Here is a 13,627-nt window from a genome sequence, read left to right on the forward strand (position 1 = left end):
TAAATTAATGTCAAGCTCGAGAATGTATTTATAAATTACCAGCTTCTTGGCTCTTCGGAACAAGACAAAATTTCTTACTTGTCATGGAATTTCAAGGATCACCTTGTCGATATCCATTGACATGTCATGTGTTCTATTCATGTGTATACCAAGAAAATTTCCCTCTCGCTAAATGGAGCATACGTTCTGTTTCAACGATATACCTACTAAATGGAGTGTACGTTCTGTTTCAATGATATACCTTCTCAATCACAGATTTTCATCTTAGACTTGAAAAATGACGGGCTTGGACATAACTTTATTGTGGACTTCAATCCAAAAAAAACTTAAACTTTATTTTTTGGGAGTTTTTCTTATATATATATATATATATATATACTAGTGAGGGTATGCCCGGGCTATGCCCGGGCCCAACAACTATTTAATATTTTTGTTAATAAAGCTATATAGGTACTTAAATCTATCATGGGCCATCGAAAAGAAACATGTTATGGAAAAGGTTTTTGTATACCTAAAGGTTTTGTAAGTACTATAGGCTAAAGAGAGATTGTATTTAACTGCCATAACTACATACATAAATGTGATTCTAACAGTATTAGCAATATGCGCACTGTCTTCACCTATCCATCCAGCTTTTCATGTTGGTACTGTTGCACGCACTAAAATGGCCTCTAGTAATTTGTCAGCCAGCTGAGCGTCTTCTACTCTGCTATGAAGATGAATTAAGCGTGTTAATGATTCACACAAGAGTGTACAATCTGCTCAAATAAACTTAGGGATATCTAACACCCACAAAAACTATGTGCAATAATTATTAACAATTCAGAGAGCTGTGAATAAACCTGTGAGATGCATTCATCTGTAAGATTATCTTAGAAACAAAAAAATCATATATTAATGCCCTTTTGAACTCACATCCTCATTTATATATACGATTACCATATGGTAGATTATGACTGCAATAATAGCAGGAAATAAAAGTCATTTTTTGAGGCCAATAAACCCAAAAAAGGGAGTTAATCATATATAATATAGACCATCCATTTCCACTTCGAACAGCTTTTGGCAGCCTAAACTTCTACAAGCTGTTCTCCTAGACATAAAACTTCTACAAGTTATACCAATAATATGTTCACCTCTTTCGATTACCAGAGTAGTTAGAAAAATACCAAAAAAAAAAGGAGAGAAAGATACATTTACTCCATGTATCTATCCTAACCCCAGCCTTTATTCATCAAGAAAGATCATTGCGAAGAAACACATAGTGTTTGAAGCAGAGAAACTAAATATGATTCACAATTTGTTGACTCCTCGGAAGGTCAACATTGGCATGTGTCCCATCAAACCTCATAGAGTCCTAGGCCTCCTAAAAGATACATTCAGCAAAAGAGTGCACTAAGATGAAATGTCAACCTCTAACATTTCGCTGTTTCTAAAATGCAATTTTGACTTGTAGCAATTTGTAGTCGACGCTCCAAGTATAACAAATAATTTCTTCCAGATCTACTCTGGAAGCTTGTCAATTGTACAATGTATTTCTAATTGAGAATTGGCTGGTGTTCAAAGCTGAAATACAGCACGTTGGTGTAATATTTTCGCTTTTACCACTAAAGACGTAAGAGCTACATTCAGCCTATAAAAATTAGCTTTTCCCCTGAGGAGAAATAAAACAGTTAGATCAGGATGTCACTTAGGTAGTGTAATACTGATACATCCATTTTCTTTCTCCTGATAGGAAGCCCAATTTTATTTGAAGGGAAACAGATAAAAATAAATTCTAACCTCTACAGGGGTCATAGGACATTTTCCATTTATGCGGTTGACAGCAGGTGCAATAACACGATATTTTTGTTTGAACTTCTTCCTCCATTCCTTCTCACGTACCACATCCATTTGTGACTTTTCAACCACTCCTCCATCATAAATACAACATGAAAAGGCTATCATGTCCTTCACATGTAAGTTGGAGTTTGCATCATTAGATTGTAGATCAACAGTGTCAATGGACTTCCAGAAAATCCTTTGCAAGCAGAACTAAGAAGAGAGATTGTACCTCCTCAAAGCGAAGGTGGATAGAAATTCCAACAGAGTTAGAGCTCCTCTCAATCATGCGCTTGACTAACTTCTTTGCAAGTGTCGATATGGCCAAGGAGAACCTCAAAGCTTCATAATTGGAAAAGCATCTCAGGAACTGAAGATGATATGGAAGATGCATTGATAATCTATTAGCAAATGGAGAAATATGAACAACCCTGCATACCTCTGGATTTGAAGTCACTGCTTATATACCCGGTATTGGGACCAACCCGGTCACTTAGTTCTAATGTATTCAGAATGTTTTCTTCAGGATAGTTGTCAGAGGATAGTCGTCAGTGCCTGATGCAAGGGTTGCATCTGTTAAGCAATCTTTTCTCATACAGTTAGAAAGTCCTTTTGCCATAAATGACAAACCTGGCAAAGATAAACTCGTGATAGACTTGACCTGCTCGCAAAGGAACCCCTCTTCAATATTTCATGTGTGCAAAAAGTTTGTCAAATAGTTTTGGGAAGATAAACTCGTGATAGACTTGACCTGCTCGCAAAGGAAAAAGATATACTTATTAGGCCTATATAGTAATAACTCAAAACAAAATAGATCTCTGACTAGTAAAAATGGAATCACTTGGCCGGATTAAATATACAAATTTTGAATAATGACATTTCAAGTACGTTATCCTGCATGTATTTAGCACATAATGGAATTAGATGGCAGTTACTTGTATTCAATTGTGGACCTTGTAATGAAACAACTATATTTTAGTGTTGGATTCTATCAGAGATGGAGGCATATCCTTTAGACATCAGTAGAAGAAAAAGCTAGTGAAATAAAGTAAATAAAAAGTGTAAGCATATGTGCCAATTTTCAATGAGCATATCACATTGTAAATCTCTCTAAATAGCGGAAAAACACTTACCTTGTCTTTGCTCTGATCGTTTCTTGTTAGGCTGTGTCTTCTTGAAGAGTTATTTGTTTTCTCTTGGTTTCTTCTCAAGCTGTATCATTTCTTATTCTCCTTTCTTAGTTTGAAATCTGTGTTCGTGATCCCTTTGTACAGCTGTTATGTCATCAGTAAGTGTTTCTACACTACAGTAATAATATTGGAGTCAGAAGTATATTTGTCAGCAGTATATTCTCAGTTAAATTAAACTGTAAGAACATTTAGTGGTGATTAAACTTCGAAACCTGGGTACTCCAAACATCTATAGAGTGAACAAGAAACATTAAAAGAATTTTTTTGCAATATTTCATTATAAAAGAGCCATCAACTTACTTATTCCCTTAATGATCATATTAATAATACAACTTTATTTGCTTATCTACATAAAAATGATTAATTTAACAAAAAAATATTACTTTTGGGGTTAAATTTTTTTTTAAGATGAATATACTACTTATTTTCCTTTGTAAAATAGTAAATGTAGTATTCTATAGGGAGAATAATATATATAAATCTATTTCTTACTATATCATTAATGTTACCTTGTTTGTTCAGGTGTTTTTGTTTTATCAAATACCTACCATATTCATGTCTGTATTCCCTCATCTAATATGCACATGCAAGTAGTCACAAACTTCTGGATAGGCAAAATTAATTGATGTAAAGTTCTTTCCTTTTCGGGTGGAATGTAGGTTTACATTTTGCCCCAACTACTACAGCTAAAATCTTTCGACTTAACGGAATGTGGTATTTTTGAGTAGCCAACAACACATTTTTCAGCTTTGGCCTTTTCTTTTACACAAATAAAATAAATGAAGTAAAAGTACCAAAATTTTATGTAATTTCTGTCCAAAATCCTAAAAGCAGTTGAGTTAGCAAACAGTAGGAGAATAGAGCTTAATCGTTATACCAGGCAAAATAAAAAACACAAAGTCCAACAAATTAAAGGAGGAAAATATGAATATCCATTCAATCATGTAAAATGAAAATTCTTTCAAAAGTTGGCTTATCATATTCATTTCACATTCTAATAGTAACATATCATCTTCTTATTTTCTCACATTTGCAACAAAAAAAAATGATCGATAACTCAATATTGCTTGATGACCTATTCAAAGATAACATCAATAGCATTTATCAAACAATGTAATAGCTCATTTGCTAAAAAAATATAGGTTAATTTTATACTACCTGCAAATGCAATTTCATACCTTTTCCACGTGACAGAAAAGCTCCAATGATTAGACTTTAGGATAATAAGAAAGTGTGTCAAGTCAGTTATAATAAATCTTAAAATATTTTAATCAAAGAACGACAAAATTTGTTGAAATGTCGGAGAAGCAAACCTGCAAAGTTTTTCTTGACTGGCACACCAACTGCAAGGAAAAATCATGGAGAAGTTTAGTGCTAATTTTTCATAGATCCACCAGAGAGGAGACTTAAAGAGTCAAAACAGATGTTGGCGAAATTGAGAAGTAGCAAGTAGCGAAAGAAATGAAACATACAGATTTGTAGACATATCAGGCTTGCGTTTGCTTTCGGAATGCATTTGTTTTGCTCTCTTTTTCTTTTTGGCTTTTCCAAATATTAGATTTATCATCATGTACATATTATATTTCTCTAAAGAGAAAGCAAAAAATTTTAGAACACCACCTACAAACATCATGCTACAGTAATGTAATATGCTTTACCTATATGCAACATTCCAATAAAAATATATTAGCCCTCCATCTTGCACCAGGAACAATCGTAGAATGATTAATTAATTGTCACCAGTTATAATTTTCATGACCGCAGAATGTCCTAGCAAGGTTAGTAATTCATCGTACAACCATTCATCAGTCTTGTTTAACACTTTTTTATTTTAGGTAAACACTAAAGAATGAATAAGGTTATATAACTGGAAGAACAAAGTAAAAGGAAAACAGAAGCCACTCCAGATGTAGATGTAAAACACCATGAAAGTAAGATATTAGATATGCTGGTATTTCCATTAAAATCTTCTATAGATATATGATGCAATTTTGTAATTGCAATTTTGAAACTTCAAAGTTTTTATAAATAATTCATTTTGTAGTAATTAACCGCAAAGCTTACTTAGAAAAGGTACCAATGGAGAACGTAGAAGTCAAAAAAAGCCAGGAAGCATGGAAAACAAACTAAATGGGGATCTCAGGCAACAACAATCCTAGAAGAAAAAGCAGAGAATTAGCGAAGCAGATAGAGAAATAAAAAATTACATAAATGAATAATTCAATAACTCTTTACCAAAAAAGCAATCATATTCTATTAGATAGAGATCAAGATGAAAACAAATGAAAGATGAAAATACCTGTTGGTTAACATTTAGAGATGTAAACGAAGTATAATCCACTGAGGAATTATCCAGTCCAGAACAAAAGACTTAGAGTATCATCTTGTAGTAAGAAACATCACATGATTGCCTTTTGAATGATTTCATCGTAAACTATGTTACAGGTAGAATGATCATCATCGCTAGTTGGGGTGGGAGGTCGAATCAACAATTTCACACAGTTCGAACTCTTTGCTCTAGATAAGGCAACATAAAGTTGGCCGTGGGAAAATACAGGTTCACGCAAATAAATTCCCACAAAATCTAATGTTTGACCCTGTGCTTTATTTATAGTCATAGCATAGCACAATCTTACTGGAAATTGTGTTCTCTTGAATTGAACAGGTAATTTTTCATCATTTGATGATAATAATGGTATTCTTGGAATAAATACATGCGTATTCTTGAAATCACCTGTTGCAATCTTAGCACTTAGAACATGCGTTTTAAATTCACAACAGTTTAATCGCGTGCCATTACATAAACCTTCATATGGATTTAAGTTTCGTAATAACATAATTGGACAATTCTTTTTCAAAGATAATATATACGGAGGCAAACTTGTAGGGTTTAAAGTATGCAATAGATCTTCAAATTGTGATTGATTGTCAGATTCAATGGTCTCATCAATACCAACAAATGTTCTTGCTTTTCCTGGAAATTGAGTAATAAGCATATCGTTGATTTCATCGACAAAATTATTTTTTGTTGTCAAAATTACATGGGAGTCTGTACAATAAGCGTCATAACCAGATGAATTCAAATATGGATATGTTATTGTGAATAGTTTATCTAAAGATTCTCTTTCAGTTGTGAAAGACACAATTAAAGAATTTGGTACTTCAATGTTGTTTGTTGCGTTAAGACGTTCTTGTCCATTCCTAATTCTTAGCAAATAATCACAAAATGTCGGATCTGTTTTTGCTCTCATATTCTCACATAATTGTATTTTTTCTAGCTTGGCCCAAATGCTGCAATATAACAAACTTTGATTAATAAAATCTTCCTTTTTTCCATTTCTCACAACGGGAAGAGTTTGTCTAAAATCACCCCCAAAAACAACTACTTTCCTACCGAATAAAATATTTGTATCCATAAGATCTTTTAGTAGCAAATCAAAAAATTCTAGCATTCTTTTATTTGCCATAGATGCCTCATCCCATACAATCAATTTTGCATCGCGAATTAAACTCGCGAGTGCGCTTTGTTTACTAATATTGCAGCTGACATTCTCGTTAATATCAATAGGAATTTTAAAGCGTGAATGTGCAGTACGCCCACCAGGGAGAATAGAAGCAGCGACACCAGAAGTCGCAGTTGCCAAAGCGATATATCCCATAGACCGTACAGTTGCTAGTAAAGCACGGTATAAGAAAATTTTCCCAGTTCCTCCTGGACCGTCAATGAAAAATGCGCCTGCTTTGTTAGAAAATACTCTATTGATAATTACATCATATGCTGTCAGTTGATTTTTATTTAGTCTCTTATGCAATTGTACCTCGTCTTCACTTACAGTAATAGTTCTTTCAAAGTGAATCTCTTTTGCTTCTTTCGCTGCTGCGGAAGTCCTAATAGTTTGTGGAATGAGTTGATATTCATTTACATTGTGACCCATAGAATGCAAAATATCATTGATATGGTTCAGAACTTGATATCGGATTTCTTTTATTTCAATAGTCTGTAACAGTTTATAATCTTCAGACATAGACTCTTCAAACTGCTCCCATAGTTCTCTTGGATTGGTAGGGTTGCAGTGTACCAATAATGTAGCAAACAAACGCCTTAAACTATATGGCATCTGATAACTTGCTGCTTCAGACATGCATTCCGTTAAACTGTTATCACACTGTAATAATCCTTTTTTTTCCACAGATTCTCTAAATGAACTACAAGGTTCTCCATTTACCATAAGAAGATCCTCGTACGATGTCGGCCCACGCACATGCATCAATAATAATCTAAGATAATATCGTTCTCCTTCTGTTGGATGACATGTTACAACGCGATCAACAGTACAACGACACTGTCGAAGTGCCCAAAATTTGTCGCTGGAGGACCACACAAAGTATTCAGGAAATTCTCTGTACAATAAGTTCAGCTTCATGGCATTCTCATTCGTTTTGTTCATATAGAAGAACTCGGTCAACATAGTTTTTTTAACCATGGGATTGTTTACAATCGTATTTATATCCATATTTTTCTTGAAAGAAACAAGTTGTTGTCCATCAAGATGCACCTGAAGACGACAAACATTCGGAGACATTTTACTAATAGGAAAACGAAAGAGACGCCATACAGCTTCCGGAGGTGATACCCATCTTGCAGACCGATATTCATTTACCTCATCTATTTCTATATTCGCATCATTATTCTGTACAGAAAATACAATTTTGTCATGTCCTTTACAGATGTACTTATAAAGGTACTTCACAACTTTGATATCAGAGCAAACTTCAACATTTATGTGACAATTGAATTTACCGAGTAAATATGGGTTGTATGGGACGACCCAAGAGTTATCTAAATCATGACCTCTTACTTTAACAACTTCACCTGTGTTTCGTCTTCTATAAATTGGATAAGAATCATTTCCTTTTGATGTTTGATCAGCAAACATTTTTGGATATTTGAACTTGCAAGAACCTATTTTTTTCCTCATGCAGGAATTTGTTGGGTCTAAACTACCACAGGGACCGTGCATCATATGCTTAAGAACAAGCTTACGCAAATCTAAGTCTGCATTAGCATCTGGTAATTCTGCTCTAATTATTTCATCGTATGCTTCAGTTGTCAACAATTTATAGTCATTCAGTAATATAATAAGCAAATGAGCATGAGGCAAACCTCGTTTTTGAAACACAACGGTGTACATAAAAGCAACAACTTTTTCAAAGATATTTTGTTTTAGAATATCCGTCTTCAGCTCTTCTATCTTGGCCCTAAATACGCGACTAATCAAATCAGGTCTATTTTGTGCCTCATCGCTAAGTGCTAAATGTTCCTCAATTTCTAGTCAAGCTGGGTTACATGTCATCGTTACAAATAAATTAGGCTTTCCAAAATACTGCACTAATGCAATAGCGTCCATATAACGTTGACGCATATCTCTAGGCCCTCCTATAAATGAATTTGGCAGAAATGTTTGTTTTCCAACATTAGAAGCATCTCGTTTACCAAGTCTTCAAATATCAAAAAGTCCATTTAACATATCCATTCTGAACAAATCTTGATTGAAGAAAACAAAATTCAATCTTTGAGTCTCCAATTTTATATATTCATCAACCGAATACTGTTGAAGTAATCTACATGTATGTAGAACTTCATCTTCATCATCGTTTCTCATTTGGAGCTTGTAACTGTAGTATTCACGAACTGAAACTATATCTCTCTTTCGTTTCCCTTTTTGCATAACTTGATCTTCCATATCAAGATATCCGTCAACGGAGGTGAAATTTTTTATATTTGGTAGTTGTTCCAAATCAGACAAAGCATAATTTTTAGGCATATTTTCTTCCCCATGAAACTTTCTAATGCCACAATGCCACCCACTTTGGCCATATGGAAATAGTAAAGGATACTATAAAGGATCATAACAGCCAAAATAGTAGTTCACTCTTTGCGTTCTATTGCTATGAGTATAAATTTGAATATGCGGTACATGAATAACACCAACATCATTCTCATCAACCCATATTGCTGCAACCTCAGTAGTACTGGGCAAGTTAAATATTCATTGATCCAAACCAGAGTTACATTTAAGTGCGATGTGATAGTTCTGTAAGTTCGAAATCTCAGATAAAGTTCGTAAAAATATAGAATATGGATTATCTTTCAGTGTGTCTATCAATTCCCTCACTATCAATTCATCTATTTTATCAGAGCAAGCCATTCTATTTGCAATCTCATTGTCGTTATCATAAAAATACAACTGCAAATTTTTTGGCCTTCTCTGTGCAGGATATAAATCATCTATAAAGTGATACATTTGACCTTGAACTCTGAATGTGTATATACCACAGTTTCTTTTGGATAGATCTTTATCGTAACTGATACCAAGCGAGCTAAAAGCAAACATATTATTATACGTTCTAATATACGTCTGGAAATGCTTGGATTTTGCAGAAGATCCTAGATATAAATTTCTCAGTGCAGGTGGCATTTTATGATAAGTCAACTTAACTGTACCGTTAGCACAACAAAACGAAGACGGTTCATACTGAAATTTTTTTGCCGAGCAGAATTCACAATTTGGCACTTTTTTAAGTGGAACATAGTCAGAGCATAATCGGATATTATTAGGCATATTTCTCTTTTTTTCATAACCAACATTAGTCAATTTTTTCTTATTCTTTACATGACCTGCATACGCCAAATAGACTTAAGGAGTGGAAAATATTATGAAACACCAAAAAAGTAGAAACGATATGTTATGTTCATAGTAACCGTCAGCCAAAATTGGCTCAAAGGATATAGCACTTGACTTATTTGAAGTGCCTGATGTAGAACCTGATGCAATACGATTATGGATTAAACATGTGAGCACAGTAGATGTAGAATTTTCAGTGATCAAGATTACATGATTACCTTTTTCAAAGACATGAAAAGGGCACAACACATTTTTCACCTTGTGAAGCACAGCGGGTGGCGTACAAACTTCACATTCATTGGTTGCTGCAAGAATTTTTTTTTAACAAACATGAAAACCAAATGGGTATAACTGTTTCACATGCGCACTCATATGTGTGTGTGTGTATATACACATATATATATGGGAAAAGACATATAGTGAATTTAATGTTCTAACCTGTTTTTGGCAGAGAACAAGAGGCTGCAGCAAAATTACCTGACATTACAGAAGCTGGTTCAATAAGATTGACATAAGTTTTACTTGCGAGAAGACGATTAGTTGTTGTCTCTCTTTTTTTTAGACGCCGTTGCAGTAGAAGCGCATTCTTTTCAGCCATGGTCATTTGTTGTATACTTCACGTCGTTTGGCATTCTTGTCATAAGCTTCTGCCGTTATGCAAGGACGTTTTTTTGTTTGATGAGGATCCATTGTTAAGAGAACTTGAGTTTTGCAAATGTCACTATTCTAATCACAGTACAAACCTAAATCAGAAAAATAAAGATTAAAAGGTGTAGTAACTTGCCATATATCAATTTTAAGTCTTAGGCTTTCTCGTTAGGCAACTCGATTATGTTAATGATAAGACGAACAAACATAGAGATTAAATTAAACCCTGTTAATATGAAGGACAAATATTTATAACCTATCACCATACATTGAATTTTCGCTCAATGTATACGTTGCCTATGTTATCCCATTCAACAACGTTTATCAACTTATCAGATTGCACACTAAATATAACTGATTGTACAATATGATGTCAATCAGTAGGCATCTCACTCACCGTGACACCTAATTAACTAATTTACTACTAAATATAACTGATTGTACAATATGATATCAATTTGTAGGCATCTCACTCACCGTGACATCTAAGGCATGAAAAATATGAAATTAGATTTCCAATGCAAGACTAAACATTTCTTAGGACAGTTGGTAATCAGATATACATTCTTAGTGTTCAGATCTACATCACAAAATTATAGAGTTATAGAATTGAAGGTGTTCACCACTTCGGCTAGGCTTTGTTGTGCTTACGTGGACGAATGATTGGATAGCAAGATATAACAACTAATTAATGTGTAGTAGTACATAGAAGAACAAAAAACTGATGAGACAATCTCAAGAACAAAAAAGTAAGGAGCTTCGCGTCGTCGTCCTAGCTTGTCATGCTTCCCGATCGTAACGGTATTATGGAGAATTCCCATGTTTTTTTGCTATATTCAGCGTATTGGCCAGAAGGGCCAGCTATAATCATCCGGTGTAATTAGCTTTCTATGATGTACACGTGCCTTTTATCATGATTTCATGACCAACAGGCCAAGTACTACTTCAAATTCTTTAGCTTATGTGTTGATTCATAAATCCTGATGATACTTTTCATAAAAATTATGTTTGTTTAAAATCTTTTAATCATCAAGGTGGAATAAAGGAAGCTAAATCAAAGGTCAATACTGCAGTAGAAAGTGTTTATCTGCAGGTGCCCAAAATAGCAACGCAATAAGCATGTGACAGTGTTTATCTTGTTCATGTGGATACAATTCTAAACTCATCCCTTTTATTGTTCTAATAGCAGTAAGACAAACAGTGGGAGAAGAATTTAGCATTGATTTTAAGACCACATTCATCACTTCAGAAAGATTATCCCTCATGGCCTGGGAGGAATAAATGAATTCCAACGATACTTTAAGCTAAAATAGAGTCACAACTTTCAGTTCAACGATATAAAGCATGAAAACCTTCTGTAGTTTCCATTAAAGTAGCCGGAATCATTCGGAGCAGAAAATAAGTAAAGTATTTCATTCCCCTAACCAAGTATCCTATTAAATATACATACATACATACATACATACATACATACACAGACACGTATTTATATATGTATTGTATATGTATATATGCTTAGAAGTCTACTTGTAGAAGTTATCAATACCAAAATTCCAAGTTTATTGTTAAAGGGAAAAGCTTATGGTATATCACCTACAGTCACACATGTTCACATTAAAAAAAAATCAAAAGCATGGCAATAACAATACATATATACAGCAGAATATATACTACTGAAGAAGTCAAACAACATATGCATAACAAAATCATCACAACATATCCAATTTTCCATACGGAACTATGCTAAAACCTATCAAAGAAATCGACACAAGAGCAAACTTGAAAAAGCAGAACAAACTATAAAGAGATCAAAATAGAATTCCCATTTAACCAAATACCAGACACAAGAACCTCAAAATCTATTACTGCTCGGCACATCGTTTACCCAAAATAAAAATCATCAAACTATTCTTCGCAGAAATCGAATAGAAAGTGTGATTCATTGAAGATTTTTTGTCAAACACATATAAGACCCTTATTATCAAAGAAGTACACAAAAGTTGAGTAAAAAGAATCGAAATTCCAGGTAAAACATAACTAACCTGATAACTATGTCCACGAAACGCACAAATTGAGCCGTAAGAGAGAAGATCGGAAGAGAGATTTGAGAGAAATAGGAGATGAGTTGAGAAAGTAATCAAAATGAAGAGAAACAGTAGAAGTGTGGATCTTCTTCGGAATTCTGTGGCTTTGGGATTTTGCATAGCGGCAGCTGTACCTCCGCTAAAACGTGGCAGAGATGGAAAAATCAGAGATAGCATGTGTCCATAAAGCGAAATGCTATTCCGAAAATACCCTTACTACCCCAAGCTCCTCTGCTTACTCGCTTCTATAATAGTAGTAATATATATATACTATAATAGAAATTTATTTTTTTTAGGTTTTGTAATTTTCAATAAGTATCTAATTTTTTCTTATAAATTATGTATATTTCACTCTCAGAAGGCTATCATCCCATTAGTAGTAGGGGTGCTTATCAGGCGGATAATTACGCTTAACGGTTCGGCTTAACAATTATTGAATTATAAATATAGTAATCTGCTAGCTATCCAATAAGACAACAGACGGATTAGTATCGGATTAACAATTATCGGAAGGTTATTAGACGGTTTATCGGCTAAACCAAATAGTAATATTTTGAATAATCATTCATTTAGATACCAAACAGTTTCAAATTAATACCATCTAAGATCTAACCAAACGGTATTTTTGGATTGAAGAAACTTCAAGACTCTAATACACGTATTAACCAAGTTCAGTATTCAATAAAACATTCGTTCTTCACAAGACAAAAAAGGACATTCGTTCTTCCAGAAAAGCAGACTTTATAAAAGGATATAAAACCAGACAATCCAGTCAAGTACTTCTAGTTCATTGCACTACAATATGATTACGGATCAATTCTACAAAACTTATTAATCATCCTGTGAACACCTAATTTTTTACCACAGCCCAAATCCTATACTACTTTAGTATAAATATTTCTTTTAGGTCTAATCTTAATATTTAAAAAGTTTATCTTATTCTTAATAGGTTTTATTAAAAGAAAAAATATAAAAATACTCACATTCTTAGAGTATGAATTTTATATATATATATCTTTCATCAGAATTTTAATAAGTAAGCTATAGTATTTTCTTAGTACAATTTAAACTATATCGTAAATATTGAATTTTCTTATTTATATAATTTTTTTAAGTCTAAAACTGTCACGACCCTAAACCCGGACCCAGTCGTGATGGCGCGTGTCATGAAGACAAGGCCATCTGACACTTTTCCATT

General features: G+C 33.6%; 1 protein-coding gene across 36 annotated transcripts; it reads right to left on the reverse strand.

Moving 5' to 3' along the window:
* Window positions 1-488: 488 nt before the first annotated feature.
* Window positions 489-12,650, reverse strand: LOC107793670 (uncharacterized). Of its 36 annotated transcripts, XM_075255038.1 has the most exons (12): window positions 12,388-12,650; window positions 10,175-10,440; window positions 9,916-10,002; window positions 5,311-9,837; window positions 4,325-4,354; window positions 4,190-4,224; window positions 2,955-3,124; window positions 2,452-2,572; window positions 2,261-2,376; window positions 2,054-2,163; window positions 1,783-1,950; window positions 489-706 (listed from the first exon to the last, which is right to left on the reverse strand). In XM_075255038.1, the coding sequence occupies exon 4, from the start codon at window positions 8,201-8,203 to the stop codon at window positions 5,411-5,413; it is 2,793 nt and encodes a 930-aa protein (XP_075111139.1). In that variant the 5' UTR covers window positions 8,204-9,837; window positions 9,916-10,002; window positions 10,175-10,440; window positions 12,388-12,650; the 3' UTR covers window positions 489-706; window positions 1,783-1,950; window positions 2,054-2,163; window positions 2,261-2,376; window positions 2,452-2,572; window positions 2,955-3,124; window positions 4,190-4,224; window positions 4,325-4,354; window positions 5,311-5,410. The 36 variants fall into 36 exon arrangements, with proteins under 36 accessions (XP_075111139.1, XP_075111147.1, XP_075111146.1 ...); XM_075255046.1 differs by lacking the exon at window positions 4,190-4,224 and adding an exon at window positions 5,076-5,166 and having other exon boundaries at window positions 2,955-3,119; window positions 5,893-10,002; XM_075255045.1 differs by lacking the exon at window positions 4,190-4,224 and adding an exon at window positions 5,076-5,166 and having other exon boundaries at window positions 5,893-10,002.
* Window positions 12,651-13,627: the final 977 nt, after the last annotated feature.

Source organism: Nicotiana tabacum, chromosome 6 (genome assembly GCF_000715075.1).
Source record: "Nicotiana tabacum cultivar K326 chromosome 6, ASM71507v2, whole genome shotgun sequence".
Classification (NCBI taxonomy): Eukaryota; Viridiplantae; Streptophyta; class Magnoliopsida; order Solanales; family Solanaceae; genus Nicotiana; species Nicotiana tabacum.